At 37.8% G+C, this 17500-nt stretch overlaps 1 protein-coding gene and 1 pseudogene across 1 annotated transcript in view; one reads left to right on the forward strand and one right to left on the reverse strand.

Moving 5' to 3' along the window:
- The window catches only part of LOC110052324 (oxysterol-binding protein 2-like), a 158326-nt gene that overhangs the window by 43670 nt on the left and 97156 nt on the right, over window positions 1–17500 (forward strand). Inside the window, exons 5-7 of the mRNA XM_089283800.1 lie at window positions 463–511; window positions 687–762; window positions 838–922. Of these exons, the coding sequence (XP_089139926.1) occupies window positions 463–511; window positions 687–762; window positions 838–922 (210 nt within the window). The remainder of the gene's footprint in view (window positions 1–462; window positions 512–686; window positions 763–837; window positions 923–17500) is intronic.
- Window positions 11460–12349, reverse strand: LOC149116783 (uncharacterized; annotated as a pseudogene).

The raw sequence follows: 17500 nt of genomic DNA on the forward strand, positions 1-17500 counted from the left end.
ATTGACTGCCTTATAAGATGATAACATACAGTGTTATGCATTACTTGAATCTCACATGCCTAAAATTTGCAAAAGGTTTTTAAGCAGGTTCATTCTCTTGAGTTCAGTTTCATACGCAGAGAATTAGAACGTACTTACCTTATTATGAAGACAGCGAGCTCAGTTTGTTTCCCAAACAAAACAAAAACATCTCCAGTTCTGGCTGTTTAAACTGCTTAAGCAAACAGCGACAAACAACTTGAACGAAGTGCAAATCAACAAAAGCAATTACACAATGATGCTTTTCATGTCAAAACAAGTCAGTCTGTCAAAAATTTGCGCGATCCTGCAAAAAATAAAAATTGGCCCAAAATGCTATATACACCCTTTTTGCACGAAAGTCTTCAATTAGTAAACAGACGCTTAGCCAAATAGGTATCTATTAATTTTGTTGAATTGATATCATTTTTATTATTTTTGTAGCGACTGGCAGAGGATTTAGAGTATGCTGACATTCTAAACAGAGCCTCATGTAAGTAACATTATTGTTAAGGTGCTACTTACAAATTACAGGCAAAGGACAAAAAAATTCCAATATTGTAAGCATGTAAATTAATGTCTTTATAATTTACGATAAAAGCTGTTTGTAACTTAAACTGAAGTAAATTTTCATTAATTCTCTGTTTTGAATTTATATTATTCCACAGTTTGTAAAAATTCTTTGGTCCAACTTGCTCATGTGGCAGCATTTGCTTGTTCAACTTATTCAACTGTGCTTGGAAGGTAAGAACAGCTACAGTTAGTCTTATATGAAAGTTTCAACACAATTGAAAACACAGTGTTTCATTCTTGTTGTAGGTTCTGGAAACCTTTCAACCCACTGTTAGGAGAAACATTTGAGTTTATTAATCATGATGTTGGATATGCCCTCATAGCAGAACAGGCAAGTAAAACATACCAAAAACAATGTCACAAGTTAAATTTACTGCACTTTCGTACTTCTCTCACTCTGGCATCCAGCTGTAAGCCTTAAGGGAAGTTTGGAAACAAATCAACAATCTTTTGCAAATTTCATTCAAAGTAGGATTGACAATAAAACTAAATCTATAAATTAAAAATCATCTCAGTTTTGTTTGAGATTGCTTTCTGTGATAAATGTACACTGATCAGATGCATGTTGGTGTAAAACTCGATCTCTCATTTTCAGCAATGCTATGGCTTTCAATACATGTATTAAAGATATAAAATATCCCTGATTTTCAGATTAGTCTATCAGCTGAGGTGGTTGTATGGCTCACTTATGGGGAACAAATGAAAGTTGTATGTTCCTAATCCTTGACTATTAAGTATCGTTAAAATGCATGATAGCAAGGATAGAACGGTAGCTTTCACTTTGTAGATGGAATTTTAAATTTACCCCCAATACCCTCCTTTTGGTTGCCATCTTGGAATTCTAAAAAAAAAGCATTAAAAAGTGTTATTTTCCTATATTTCTTTTCTTAGAGGCACATGATATTTTGCCTGGACGTGTATTTGGAGTAATTAGTATCTTAGACACTATTTCAATATTGTCTGTGGTTGTTCAAGCTATGATGACGTCATAAATTACGTTACAGTGGCCGCCATTTTTTTTTTTCAGTTTGTGTATTCAACCTCTATTTTAAACCATCTGAAGTAACTAAATTACCAATAAGGTGCTCCACATCACAGTACTAGAAAAACACCTTTTCTACATTAAGTTAATTAAGCACACTATGCCATGAACCGATATACCATAACTCAATGTATACACATGTAACTAGGTTCACACTTCAATTTAGAGCTCGGTTGAGTACAGAAGCGCCCCGATCGTATAATGCCCTTTGTCACTGCTGTCACTTGCATTTGGATCTATAGCTTCTCAAACTCACAAACAATTCATCAAGCCTAAATATGGTAAATTATGACCGTGACGTTGTTTGGATATCTGATTGTTTTAGCAGATATTTCTACGAGTTTATTTTTCTGTTTCTTCTTAGTTTTAGTTCCAATCGAGAAGTTCTATAAAACACTCAAGAATCTGTTTGAGCACCTTTCCAAACACCTCAAAAATTGTCAAAAATACTCGGCTACTGGCGTTGTATTTCAACTGTCTTCTCTGTGGTGACGGCTCCCCCTCCAGATTGCTGCTTGATAATTTGCTCTTGTAATGCGACTTCATAGAGATGGCATAGCTGCAAAGCCTCTGGCGTAGTGGACTTCATAGCGCAGTGCATCCATACTCTGGCACTCCTTCCCTTACAGCTGTCACACGAGTGCCTCCTCCAGTATCTCTTCGGATACTGTTCACTCCTTCCCAATTCTCGCCACACCTGTATTGGAGAATTAGAAGCTGAACTGCTTCCCGGAGAGTGTCAACCTGTGATCGTGTGTACGCCAATTAGGACTTTCATGAAGTAGTGCTTGTCAATGCAGCCGTTGATAACTAAAGAAATTTCATCATTCTGGTCTTTCCACCTCTTCCATTCTTCATGTAGCACATTCGAAGGTTTTGGCTTTGAGCAAGTAGTAGGACAAAGATATCAGTGTCAGAGTGGATGACGCACCTGCCTCCCACGCACCAAGCATGGAGAACCATACTCATATTGGCCTCTTCGTGATTACACCCTATCTCAGGAGCTGGTTTGCATGTGGCTGCGTCTCTAGCACTGATCTTCGGTACTCACGTACATGATCCGATCACTGAGCCTGCCTCAGAATGCTTCTTTCTTCCACTGTGACACGAGGGAATTGGCAATGTCAGGCTTGTTTGTGGTGACACTGAAAAACTTGTTCCCTGACTTTGCAGTTTTAGGTTACAAGTAGCCCCCCTTTTGCTTAGTCCGTCGAGCGAGGCCGTAGACCGTAGACCATAAATAAACTGTGAGGAAAAATGGCCGCGTAAAAATGGCGTCCCCAGGAGTTTGCACGGCCATTTTTTCTCACGGTTTTCTCTTGCATCACACACCACGGACTAAGCGAAAGAGGGACTACTCGTAGTCTATCGCAGTATAGGCAGGAAGTATGTTCTTGTACTGTTCACCGTCAGAGGTAGACACTCCTTAAAATCTTTCAACATTTTTGATCGACACCTCGTGATACATGTTGAACACTATGTCCACGTGCCTTTTGCCGGTGCCCATTACCAACTCAAACACTCTCTTAGCGACCACATGAGACATACCTCCAGAGGGCACGATATTCAACTTCTGCAAGACCACCATTCCAGGTATACTGAAAACACTGGTTGTATTCTCGGAAATTTCTTGGTAACTGTGATGCATCACTCTAGCTGTTAGGAGAGTTTGGCTTTGCGCAGTTGTTTTTCACGGGAGTCCACAAGGATGGGAAAGAGACCAAGGAAGTGGAAGAAACTATCCGACAAGTGCCATCAGAGCAAATACATCACGATTCACATGAGGAGGATGTACCAAATCCTAGTTGCGAACCTTACGCACAGCCTACAGATCCAAGACTTCCGCTTGGCTTTCTTCGATGGATCTAAGTAATCTGAAGCCGGTGCGATTAGATGAGCAACGGTCGTTACAAAGTCATTCACTGTCTTCTTCACCTTGCTCGCTTGGCCTGCAATAAGTCATCACTTACTTCTGTTGTCACTTTGATACCCCGGCCTGGACAAGCTCGTTAATGCTGCATCTTGTTTCCATAGCAAGGTGATAACATCCTTGAGCTGATCCACCAGCTTTGCCACAGCTTTGTGTCTTCTTTGATGCTACTGGAGCCATCTCCCTTATGGATGTAGGTCTGTGATGAAGTAGTAGCCAAATACTCATGAAGAAGCTTCCTGGGCTAACCTACAACATGTAGGACCCTAACAACCGCATACAGTGCATTCATCCATCATTGATCAGATCATGCTGCACTTTCACACTTTTGTTTGTGAGACCGTATGTTTGGGAACTGTGGCTGGATGTAGGAAACAGCAAATGAATTTGAGGGCTTTGTTTCAACAAACTTGCAATTTAATATTTTATCTTCTTGCCCTCTTTTCATGAAATAATTTTGAGAACTGTACCCCACAATGTTTTTGCAATAATTATAAGTGTAAAATGATCATATTGTGACCAATAATCAGGCGTTGTGACGTCACTCATGACATCATGTACTCATAATTCAAGCACTAGAACAAATGGACATCATGTTTGTAGTTCCGGTACGTTTAAAATTTGCATTCGAAACATGATTCGTTCACATTAAAGGAATACAAACCACTTTGGAGCTTTCCCCCAAAATCCAAGATGGCAGCAAAAGAAGGGTATGTGGGGCGAAATTTATAATTCGATTTACAAAGTGAAAGTTACTGTTCTTTCCTTGCTATCATGCATTTTTATGATGCCTAATAGTCAAAGATTAAGATAAGACATGTTTTAGCTGTTCCCCTCAAGTGAGCCATAAACCCGAATTTTCGGCTCTCAGCTGATGGACTAGATGGCCTGTGAAGACTTGTAAATACATACCATCAATACCATACATGTATTTATTTTGTAAGCATTCATCCCTTGGTTGTTTCATACTGAAGTGAAAATTTTAGTCCTATATGTAAACACGAACTTTACTGTTTGATGGCTATGATGTTGGCTTAACCCATTGACGCCTGTGCCGCAGGCTGTAACTGCCTATGACAAGCATTGGCCTTTCTTTTACTTCTGACTCCATCATCTTTGACCAAAATTTGTATCACTTATACTCAAGTTCATACCTAGGTCAGAGAGTTTGGGTCAATCGAACTTGAAATATGCACATGTAGTGTACAGTAGTTCTCGAAAATGCATCAGAGAATGAACAAGTTTGCTAGTATAGTTTGGAGAATTAGTGTGGTTCATTAATTTTGTGTTCTAGGATTGTTCCCAATCATTTGAAAGCATGTTTCGTAACTGTGATGTAGATGTTGTAAATTGCAAAGGATACTACAAAAAGGGGTCAATACAAGTCACAAAAAGGTTGGCATATATCAGTCAACATTGCTAAAAACAGGAAAAACAGAAAAAAAAGCTCTCGCGGAATTTTTTTGATCAGTGTAACATAATTTATGTTTAAACACAGAGCAAGGCTATTGAGGCTGAGGTGTTCAGCCTGTCAATCACAAATCCCAACAGGCGACCAATGCTCCCATTTGATTGGTTTACTCACTTAGGTCTAATTTTAGTGTGTACAGCGTTGCCAGTAAGTTATTGTGAGCGATCGGGTGAAATTTTTGTTTTGTTTTAGAAATAAGCAATGCCTTTTGAATCAAACGAATGATAGCTTCAGGAGAATAATTTAGAAAAGTAATTGATTTTTTTAAATTTCAACTTCATAATTTTGTTTTTCCACTTGCGAAAGCATATTGTATGTTTTCAAGCTGTTTACTCAAATTCATCCTCGGAGACCCAGGGGCAGTTAGTGGGGGCGGGGAAAAGTCTAAAAGGGCGAGAAAAAAATTTGGGCAAAGAAAAGTCAAGAAAGAGAGGAAGAGCTCCTGGGGGCAAGGTTTTAACAGACCAGTTCCAAATGGTCAGAGTTGTTTTTTCTGCCAAATCACTCAGCAGCAAGACTAGAAGTCGTTTTGTGTTTCCTTACATGAAAGATACATACAGGCCAGTCGCTCGACATATGTTGTGGGTTTACTTGAGGAGAAAAGTTCCAATCACAGCACAAAATGTAGGCCGCAAGAAACTCGCTGGAAATACGCTGGGCCTTTTTGCAGGTATCATAATATTAGCGTATTTAAAAGATCACGAGTTTTTGTACACTTGCTGATGTTGATTGATAAATTTTTCAGCGTTTTGGAATTTCGCTCTCTTGGACGAAATCAATTTTTTTTTGTACATTTCTTACATCACTTGCTGTGACTGAAACTTTTCCAATCTTGAGTAATCTTTCATTGCACAGGCCAGGCAGGTATGTCAAACTTTCGCGACGCTGTGTCGAGCAGGATTTTAGTCGGTCAATGCAACATGGCTGAGAACTGTTAAACAGGGTGCGTACATGTACAGGTCCTGGAAAACTTGGTAAGTCCTGGAATTTTATTGTGGCATTTTCCAGGACTGGAAAGTCCTGGAAAAAGGCTGCTGGTCCTGGAAAGTTCTGGAAATCTGTTGAACTCAAGTAAAAAAATATGAAATGTATGGCAGACAGTAAGGAGAATTAACATTGAGATCTTGGGATGTGAAGTTTACAGTCCTGGAAAAATCAATCTGAGTCCTGGAAAAGTCCAGGAAATTTGTTTCTGAAAAAGGGTAGAATTTGTATTTCGTCAAGTAAAATTTGTGGTCCAATTCATTCAAGTGTACATATTTTCCCAGGCATAAATGAGTTGAAACCCGAGCAATATATATTGTAATTACATTAGGTGATCTGTTGTGTACGAAGCTTCTTTGCTCTTTTACAGATTATCCTTATGGCTTCCCTAAATAAGCAAATAAATAAAAACATGTAATTGGAAACACATTTTATGCAAAAGATGTCTTTGCTGCACTGCAAACTGGATTTGGAAAAAGTACAACATTTCAAATTTTACGTAATCTGGGAAAAGTCTTTGGATATACGTTTGGTCTCACCTTTAGTTATTGTTGTTTGCCCAGTTACAATGTTTGCATTTCTTGGGTGACAATGTATGTTGCAAATGATGCTGCTAAACACTTGATCCGTTCTTGGAATCATCACAGGATTCTGAGACCACAAGGATGTGTGCCTGTGGAAAACGTGGCTCAGACTTCATGTGCAGTGCAGCTACCAGCTAAACTGATTCCAACTGTTAATGAGGTAGTAAGAATGTGTGAAGAAAGAGGAGGCAGTTTGGCCCATGATGCAACTTTAGGCACAGATCCTTTGGTAATGAGGGCTGATCTGATCAAATCTTGTGAGAGACTGTGTTTCAGTATGCAACCGGCAGGATAAAACATATCATTTTGCTGATGTTGTGCTTGGTCAAAGAAAGAGCAATTGAGTACTTTGTGGATGTAACAACTTATCTTGGAGGGTTTCTAACTGAGTGAATGAGGTTATTTCTCTGGGAATGGTTTTTTGGGATACCCCTTTAGCCCATCCATTTGGAGCAGAAATTAAAGAGTATACTGTAATCTTAGTTTCTGTTGGACATGAGTAAACAATGTTGTGATGGCTTAACCTCACCTACTAATAGGCTATGAGCTCATATCCTACATGTACAGTAGAAATGATGTTAAGTTCTCATAGTTCACTCAGGTGTACACTACATTATTGTTATTATTATTATTAATATTATTATTATTTCTAATGCTTTTACTGTCTTACAAATGTCACTTACAACACATCAAAAAATAAACCACCAATTTACAATACATGGCATTACCTCACTTACTTACAATACGCAATAATTACTTATTATGATTTACACATTATGTTACTTGAGGAGTTACAATACAATGTAATTACTTATAGAAAAAAAAAAAACAAAACAAAACAAACAAACAAAATAAAAAAAGAAAAAAATGACCTCACTATAAATTACTAAGGGAAACACCTTAAATGGTGAGAAGGAATTTCCACTTCTGTTGAAATTCCCTTTCGCCATTCCACATGGCAGCAATATATTTTTCTATCTCAATTTTATCCTGCACTAATGAGATGACGTCGCTGAAAACGAACACAGTATTATTTAGAGCGTTGATATAAAGAAAGTATTTGCCTAGTATTATGAGGTGGTTGAAGGTCAAACGGTGAGTACAAGGACGAGTAATTCCAAATAATACCTCTGGCTTGGAGAGAAGTAAACTCGCATTACTTATGGTAGAATACCAACTTTGGAACTTACACCAAAAGGAAGACGCTTGCAGGCAGCTAATAAACAACTGACGTATGTTTTGACTATCAGAGGGACAGAAAGGGCAGGATGGGGAGGCAACCTTGTTCATTTTGTATAGTATACTGTTCGTGGCTGTGCTTTTGTGGCTGTGAACGGCAGAAGATAAATTTTATTTGGATTCTCTTTTGCAATGCTGTACGATAAGAGTTTTTTTTCTGAAGTGGGAGGAGGAAGATTTTCTAAGGTTAACAGTTTGCCGTATAACATCTTGCACGTTATAGTACAGATTGGCGGCGGGGGTGTAGTAGAGTCGCCAAAATTAACGTGAAGGAACTTCTTCCAACTTTGAGGGATAGCAGATAAAAGACTATAATATTGTAAAAAGTTACAATTTAGTGTGTACTTAGTGCTTGTCAAAAAGGTCTGAAATTTGCTTTATACCTGCTCGGTGCCAATGAGGTAGATATACCATTTTTTTGTCAATCGTAATGAATTTGTTGTTCAGATTGTCTGAGACAGTATCTCGGTCTTGCTGTGAGGTGTCGTAGACATGATTTCTTGCCAATGATGAATAATTTGTTTGTAAAATTCAGGAAGATGGCCATTAAGATCAAGAAAGTTGTGGTCATAATTACATTGAAAGATACCGCCGACAGTAGAGAGAAACGATTTTGGAATATACTTCCACGGTGCATCTGAGTCTGAGCACAGCCGTTTTACCCACGTTAGTTTCAAAGTCTTATCGAAAAGTACAAAATCTTTCATGCCAAGACTGCCATCCGATTTCCTCTTGATGAGGGTTGTCTTTTTTATTTTGGCTGGTTTTTTCTTCCAGATAAAATCGAACACTATTTTATTGACCTCGGTTGCAAAGTTTTTTGGAGTCTCCGTAACACTGGAGATGAATACAAGTTTGGAGAGGGCTAATGTTTTAACAATATTTATTCTACCATATATAAATAAGTCTCTTTGGGACCAGACACTTAAGGTTTTCTTTAGGGATCCTAATTTTTCAAAGAAATTTCTCTCATGAGACAATTCAATATTGTTGGTAAAATGCATGCCGAACACGTAAACAGGATCATCGCTGATTTGGAGGTTGCAAATTGTGTCTTTCCTATGGCGCATGGAACCAAGCCATAGCATTTCTGATTTTGCCTGATTTATTCTTAGGCCATTCAAACAATGAAAGTAAGTCAAATAAATTAGAAACTGACTGGATATCAGCAAGAAGGGCAGTTGTGTCGTCAGCATATTGCGTGAGCTTGACCCCTTCATTACCCTGGATATGTATGCCCTTGATGTCTTTGAACCGTTTTATACTTTGGGCAAGAACCTCCATAGCAATAACAAAGAGTATGCCTGAAAGGGGACAACCCTGATGGATGCTGCGTTCTAAGTAGAAGCGTTTAGAGGCAACGCCATTGTTAAGGACGCAACTAGAGATGTCTTTATAGAACATGCTGATCCATTGCTGGAGATTTAGTCCAAAGTTGAAAGATTCAAGACATTTTTGGATAAAGTCCCATTCAATTGAATCAAAAGCTTTTTCGAAATCTAAGAAAACAGCTACACCTGGTATATTTTTAATTTTAGTGAAGTCCATTAGTCTGATACTTTCTCCAATGAATCTACACTTTACGTAGCCAGACTGACAAGGATGTATTACACTTGGCAAGATCTTTTCCAAGCGAAGAGCAATAGTTTTGGTCGCAATTTTGTAGTCAACATTAAGTAGCGAAACTGGTCTCCAATTTGTTAAATATTCCGTGTTCTTATTCTTTTTTGGGATTAAAGAAATAATACCTGGGTGTTGAGAGATAGAAAGTGATCTGTGTTGAAATGCATAATTAAAACTTTCCACCATGAATTTACCAACAGCGTTCCAAAAAAAGCGATAGAACTCTGAAGTGAGGCAATCTGTACCTGGTGTTTTATTGCTTTCCATTGTCATAAGCGCTCGTTTACATTCATCGATAGACAGAATACCTTTGCAAATTTTTGCAGTTTCTTCTGATAATGCATTTTCCGTATTAAAGAATTCGACTAACTCTGAGCTGTTTGGATTTGTGTTTTTTGATGTATATATCTGTTTAAAAAAGCGCTCTTCCTCTTCAAGAATCTCTCTCGGGTCAGTTAATTTTGCGTGATCATTGACTTTTAAGGCCATTATGTTTTTTCCTTTGGTTTGTTTTTTCTAAATTGTAGAAATACTTACTGTTTTTCTCGCCATGTTCATACCAACACGCTCTGCTACGTATAATCGTGCCACATGTCTTAATGCTTGCTATTTTTGAAAGCTTGGTTTTTATTCTTTCTATTTCACTCAGGGAATCGCTGTACGTTGTCTGGAGCTTGCACTGCAGCTTGATCATCTCCGACAAAAGGGCAGACTCTTCGTCATGCTTGCTTTTTGCGGTTTTTTTCGAAAATTTTATTGTAAATGCTCTGATTTCCATTTTAATCATTTCCCCGAACAAACCCTTGTCCTCAGTTCCCTGATGCTTTTGGCAAACTCTGGAATTAAGAAATTCAATAATTCTACATATTCTGTGTCCGACAACAACGAGTTGTTAAATTTCCAGAAGCCAGGCCCACAAGGGGGTTTGTGTTTGGAGAAAGATATAGAGAGCACGACTGCAGAGTGGTCAGAATAAATATTTGGAATTATTTTGCTCTCGCAAATTTGATTACTCGGTTGGTTTGAAATGAAGAGGTGATCTAGTCTACATTGTATTTTCTTTGAGGGGTTCACCCACGTAGGGCCAAATGAGTCCGGGTTTTTGTAGTGCCAGTTATCGAGCAGATTATGCATTTTAATCAAAGCCTTGAGTTCAATAGTTGATGCTTTTGTAATGTCAACAGGTTTGCCACCTCTTTTGTCTGAAGTGCTGATTACGCAATTAAAATCGCCTCCCAACACAAGATTTCATTACCATATTTGCTGAGAAGATTATTTGAAGGCCCCCTTAGGAATACAACCTGTTGGTTAATGGATCGTTTGGTGCATAAACATTAACCAGTACAACCTTTGTATTATCAATAACAATCTCTGCTAAAATATATCTCCTGTGATCATCTGAGGCAATTTTTTCAATGTTTACGTCAAGCTGTTGTTTAAAAAGAATCATAACTCCTCTGCTATGAGACAACCCATGCATGGCTAGATACGATTTTGCCTCCCTATTCTGTCTCCCATCTTCTGATAGTATCAAGCGAGGAATAAGTTTCTTGCAAAAAATTATATCTGATTTTTGTTGATGTAGCCAGTGAAAAACCTGTCTTCGCTTTCTCAAACTTTTTAACCCTCTTACATTTAGCGATATAATTAATTTTTTATACATTTAGATTCTCTGCAGAAGGCGAAGTCACAATATTCCAAAGAAAAAATTAAGCACTTGTTTATACTGTAGTTTTCACTGTGCGGCGAGATATCATAACTTAGTATTAATTTTTTGTTGTTGACTGAGTTAAAGTTAGATAGATAAATACATTTTAACATACTTACAACAGAAATACAACAACACACACAACACAAGCTACTCACTACTTCACACTTACCTATGCTTTTGTGCGGCGTTTACTGACTGGGTCAAAATTGGGGTACCAGCGGCAGCAATTTAGCAATGGTCAAGTTGTATGGTGGAGCAAGAGAGTTGATTAAAAATATTTAAAACTAACCGTTCATTAAACATCTGTACAGAGGGAAAAGAGCTGTTTCGGGTCCTCGGTAAAGAGAGCCATTGATTAAAAGTTTTTCTACCTTAAAGAACGCTTCTTTTTTTTCACGTTTGGCAGCCTTGAGAACGGGGTATAACTTCCTTCTTATCTCATCCACTTCCTTTGGAAAGTCGTTGGATATTCCAATGGTGCCCTTAGGAAGGTTTTTGATGAATGGCTTTATGAAGTTCTTGTCTTGATAAGCGGAGAGTTTGATTATAATTGGACAGAATTTGGAGTCTTGGCCGTCACGTGTATGCGTAGAAATCGTATGAACTCTGTCAAAGTGTATTTCCTTCACATCGTTGGGTGGAATTTTCAGCTTCGTGTGCCTAAATTCCCATAAAGCAGTCTCGGTTTCACTGTTAGATTCATGTTCTCCCTCCTTTACTCCAAAGAATTTTAAGTTGCCTCTGTGACTATGGCATTCCAGTTTGATATGCCATCTTTGTAATTCCTTGAGTTCTTTATTTATTCACTCTTGATCGGCATTGATCAAACACAAAAGAAAGAAAACTTCTTCCCCTACAATTACTAAGATTAGTGACCTGAACTTGATTTGTTGACACTGCAATATTTGTTCTTAATGACAGACCGTATTATATTTTATATTGTATTTAATATTGAAAATCCTCCTCCTCACTTCTGCCAATAGTGTGAGTTGTGGCGGTTATGGGAAGTCTATTTGATAGAGAGGGAGGGTTTAATAGAGAAGGGGACTTAAATTAGCAAAACAGAAGCAAGTGGTCAGCTTACCACTCAATATTTGTAGGTCTTCAACAGGGTAGTGTTATGTTGGAGATTAAACTTCAATTCTTTCAGCACACCATTACCAGTGACATTCATGTCCGAGAGAGGTTATGATTAATGTGTGAAGATTTGTTTGGACTGGCATGCTAAAATTGCATTGGTAATACTGTTGTTTGGTTTAATTTATTTTGACAGACAACAGGCGAAGGGAAGGGGGATTATTAAAGGGGGGGATACCTTAAAACAGGATTTACAGCATTGTGAATTTTAACTTGAGAAAGGAGAAGTTATTATCATCAATAACTTATTATTATGTTTGGGCTTCAAGGACATTCCATTTTTTATGACCCACCCTTTTGGGGATTGCAAAATGTTGACCCTCCTCCTTTGCCTGCTTGGGATAAAAGTAACTGACACAAACTGAAGGAACCTCTGTTACGGTTTTGTATTTAGTTTTCCTTTCATTTCCGGTGTTTCTTTCGTTTTTTCTTTCATTTATCTATTTCACTGCGCTATGACTCTTCGGACATGTCACGTTCTTGCTTAGTTGTCGCACTTCTGTTAGAGGATCGTCGGTGTTACGTTGTTGTAGGAATCATCGTCGAATTTTAAGGACCTTTATAAGCCAGCTAGAGGCATTACTGCGCGGAAAAGATATGTAAGTGTTTTATTGTTTTGTTTATTTTAGTTATATTCCATTAGGTTCGCTTTTCATCGATTATTAAGCTTTTAGTAAGTTTCTCGAGGGACCACGTGTTTAGGTTAGGAGCATTCCAGCGTGGCAAATGCTAGGATTTCGTGCATTTATTTCAAGTGTATTGGTCCCTAGCTGTTAGAAATTATTGTTCAGCATTTATACCTTGCATATTTTGTTAGATTTTTCTGTCATTTTTCGTGCGGAACATGTATTTTTCTTGTAGTATTGTTGTTATGTAACTAGCGGGTTCCGCCTCCAAATATGAATTCAGCATGCAAGTTTAACCTTTAAAATCGTTTTAGTTTCTTTATTTATACCTTATTTTCGGTTATAGTTAGTGTAGTTTTTGCCTTTGTACGTTCACATTAGTTTATTTAGTTATATAATCATTATTTTCAGTTTACGAGAATCAACATATGTTGTGCAGAAGTAAACGAGCATTAATCAGAACTTTTATCGCCTTCTGTGGTCGCATTCTCCGTAAAATACTTCTCTCCGAAGCCCGACACTTCTCGATTCATCTGTGATTGTCGTAGCTTCTATTACAACCTCTGAAGGAAGACTGTCTGGAACATTTCTTTGTTGGGGGGTGGGTTGGCTATGATGTAGAAGGAAAGTGTCAGTTTCTTACAGAATCTTAGCCATAATCTTATTTCCCCATATATGTGTAAGTGCAAATGTATTAGTTAATGTATACTTAAATATTGGCCACTCCCCATTGGAGCTTTTCAGGACTAATGTAAACAAACAATAATAAATAAATATTCAAATAAACATAAGTAGGTTAAGATTCCCAACTGGTGGGAGGCCGACCGGTTGGCTATTTACAAGCACAGCCGAGAAGTTGAACTCAGGGCTATTGAGAACGACATCAGCTAGTGGTCGGAATGCGACTTTAACCCGGGACCTACGGTTTTCAAATCTGGCGCTCTAGCTAACCACTCAACCATGTTGCCTCCACAAAAACCGGTGGTATGTTGTTAGCATCTGTGATGTAGGCTAATCCTGCTCCTACTATGGCAGAGTTTGAATTTTTTTCTTAGACCTTTGCTTTAGGTTTATTGAACATAATTTAGAGTAGTTAAGTTGTTGATGAATATTCTTTTGAAATTGTTTTTATATCACTCTGCATTTGCTGAGCTATGAAGCTAATAACAAAACGATAAATCACATGCAAATTGCAGTATATCAGTGTTATGTTAAAAGGCACAGCTAAGATACCAGAACTAAACAGCAAAGTAATAGCTAAAAGCATGTGTGTCAAAATTTGGTAGTAATATACAATTGATTGTTATAAAAGTTGGTTCAAAACAAGGTGAGACTTGCAAAGGCATAGTTATGAGTTTCTTTATGTATGGAAGGGAATTGAGAAATGTATTAAATTTAAGCAAAAAGAAGTACAGTTTACTAGATAAGAGACTTGTTTGATAACAGTGTGCTTTATTTCTTGAACTGGAACTAAAGAAAACTTCATTATTGGTTTACATGTTTCTTACAATCAGGTAAACACAATGTTCAGGATCAATTTCCTGACCAATTTATAAATGTTTATTTGCAATTCTAATCCATTGTACATGTACAGTACCAATGTTCTGATAACAGTGGTAACTTAGGTCCAAAAAATACCAAGTGGCTTTTTTTAAACCGACAAGTACAGGCTGAGTCAGTAGGTTGTTTACCTACTATAGTTTTTACTTATTTTAGTGTTTACTTGTAACTTAGCTTACTAGTAAGTAATACCTAACATACCTACGTGGCCTGTGCGACAAAAGATTACTCAAGATTGGAGAAGTTTCAGTTACAGCAAGTGATGTAAGAAATATACGAAAAAAAATCCATTTTGTCAAAGAAAGCAAAATTCCAAAATGCCGAAAAATTTATCGATCGACATCAGTGAGTGTACAAAAGACTCGCTATCTTTTAAATACGCTAATATTACGATACCTGTGAAAGACCCAGTGTATTTCCGGTGAGTTTCTTGCGGATCTCCCCTACATTTTGTGCTGTGATTGGAACTTTTCTCCATGAGTAAACCCTCAACATAATTATGTTGAGCAACTGGCCTGTATGTATCTTTCATGTAAGGGAACACGAAACGACTCCTAGTCTTGCTGCTCGGTGATTGGGCCGAAAAAAATGAAGGTTTTCTGGCACCAATCAGAAGCCAGACCTACTCCGACCATTTGGAACTGGTCTGTTAAGACCTCATCCCAAGGGGCTCTTCCTCTCCTTGACTTTTCTTTGCCCGAATTTTTTTCTCGCCTGTTTAGACTTTTCCCTGCCCCCACTAACTGCCCCTGGGTCTCTGAATGACTCAAATTAGAATGCTGTGTCTAGTACTTTTGATGCCAGAAAGAAAATGGAGTCTCTTTGCAGTTGAGAAAACTCGAAAAAGACCCAAGATACAAGCAGACAGTCCCAAAATAAATTATTATTATATCTACAGTAATATGGTTATTCTTCAGCCAGTTATCTAAAAGAGACTCCATTAGGTGAGCATTGGCTACTGTTGGCTGTTGCTCAAATTCAGTTGGTCTTTTATGAACACAATTTTTGTTCTGATTGCATTCAGCCATGAGACTTCCTTCTCCTAATGTCAATATTCAGGCAAACTCTTCATTTGTCATTTTTCAAGTTCTCTTTTTTTTTCGGCATAGTATTATTTTTTTTTTGGAATATAGAACAGTTTGAGGAATAGCTCAGCATTGTTCAATATGCATTTTGGAGTTACACAATCGTAATGCTTATAAACCCGAATAAATTTTATTATCCCACCAAAATCCACCTGTGTTCACAGGCTAATCAAAATCACCTCTTACGAGATTTGTTTTGGTTCACAGCATGCCAGGATAAATGGAAATAGATAGCTCATTGATTGCAGGCATCAGCTTTGCTATTTTAGTTAGCGGCAAAATTTGAATGTACGCACAAAAAATACTGAACACACTACCTGGATGTGATACAGACTATCTTAATTGAATCAGTGCATGCAGTCCTACCATAGAAATTAAGACCAACGCATTGTGTATTGTACTGATTATGGGTGTTAGTACTGACCGGTTTCAAATCGGTCTTTCTCCAAAATGTAATCAATGATAGAGATGCCTTTTCCCGAGACCAACTTATTGGGAGGGAGGTTTTGTCTTCTGCAATCTCTTTTTGCTTATTAAAGCTGTCAACCCCTGACTACCAGTACCATATTACCAATGGGCTCTCTTAACCCATTGATGCCTGCATAAAATTGCTTGTGACCCACCCCAAATTCCTTGGCATTTTTTTAAATATTTCAAAGCGAGCGTAAACACAAAAATAAACCAAAATAACAAAATAACACCTTGTAGTGAAAGAAAAACTGTAAGCTTAAATCAAAAGGACAACAAAAACAAGCCAATGTTTTGAGATCAATCGTATTTCTACTGTGTTAAATTAGTGGCCACTTAGTTCTTTTCTCAGCAGTTCTGTAATAAGACTTCAAAAATATATTTGAACAAAGCGAATAAACTGAACAAACAAACCACCGTAAATTTCAATGTGCGTGTTTCACATGTCTAAGGTACTGTTCACTTTTAAAACCTGAAATTCCAAAGTAAATGCAAACAAATGAAAGAAATACGAGAAAGGAAGTTCAATTTATAACAATAAATTTTTATTCAAAAAGGCAAAGAAACATTTTAAAGCATAAAAATGTTCAAAATCTTCACAGGCAGGCTTCGCTATATGACCATGTGTTCAAATTAACTCTTCATGCTAAAGCAAAAGTTTCAGTTTTCACTAACAACTTTTGCAGTCATTTTATCAGCTATGGCTTAGCTAATTGTCCCAAAAGTTGAATTGAACTTCGAAATAAATACTGTACATTACAATTTTTGTTTTCTAAAGTCTGGGAAGCTGCTTTAATCGGCGACCTGTATTCAAAACTTACTTGAAAGCGTACCGATCGCCATGTTTTCGCAGTGGTCAAAGAAAAGAAAAATTCTTCACCAGACAGATTTTAAGGCTCTGCTGTCCTTGGTCTTCCATTTTGGGGGTGGCTTAAGGTCATTCCCCCGAAAAAGAATGCACGATAGATTTTCATCCATTCAGGATATGGAGCAAAAGCTTGCACCGGTTCAAGACCAAGTTAACAGAATTCACCCAAAGAAAACCCGGAAACCAAAGGATAAACGCAAACCCAAGCCACTGCAAGACGAAAAGAAAGAAAGCGCATGCCAATTCTGTGGTATGGACCACAAAGGGCCAAGTTCAAACTGCCCCCTCCTCTGGAAAAACGTGGCCTGTGTTCAAAAAAGGGTCATTTCACTCGCATGTGTTAAGGCAAAAAGAACCAGAAAGACCCTCCACTGAAATCACGGTCAACCGCAAAGTATGTCCAGGAATTGGAACAGGAGGAGTCATCCGATTCAGATTTCACCTTCCAGGTCAGGGTAGACAAACCTTGCCCTTGTAACTGTGCCACTGTTGAAGTTCAAGTCAATGGGGTAAAAGGAAGGATAGAAGCTGATTCATGTTCCACAGCCAACATCATCAATGAGCACAAGCTGGAGAAACTC

Source organism: Orbicella faveolata, unplaced genomic scaffold (genome assembly GCF_042242905.1).
Source record: "Orbicella faveolata isolate gen_17 unplaced genomic scaffold, um_ofav_v1 contig_12, whole genome shotgun sequence".
In the NCBI taxonomy this organism is placed as follows: Eukaryota; Metazoa; Cnidaria; class Anthozoa; order Scleractinia; family Merulinidae; genus Orbicella; species Orbicella faveolata.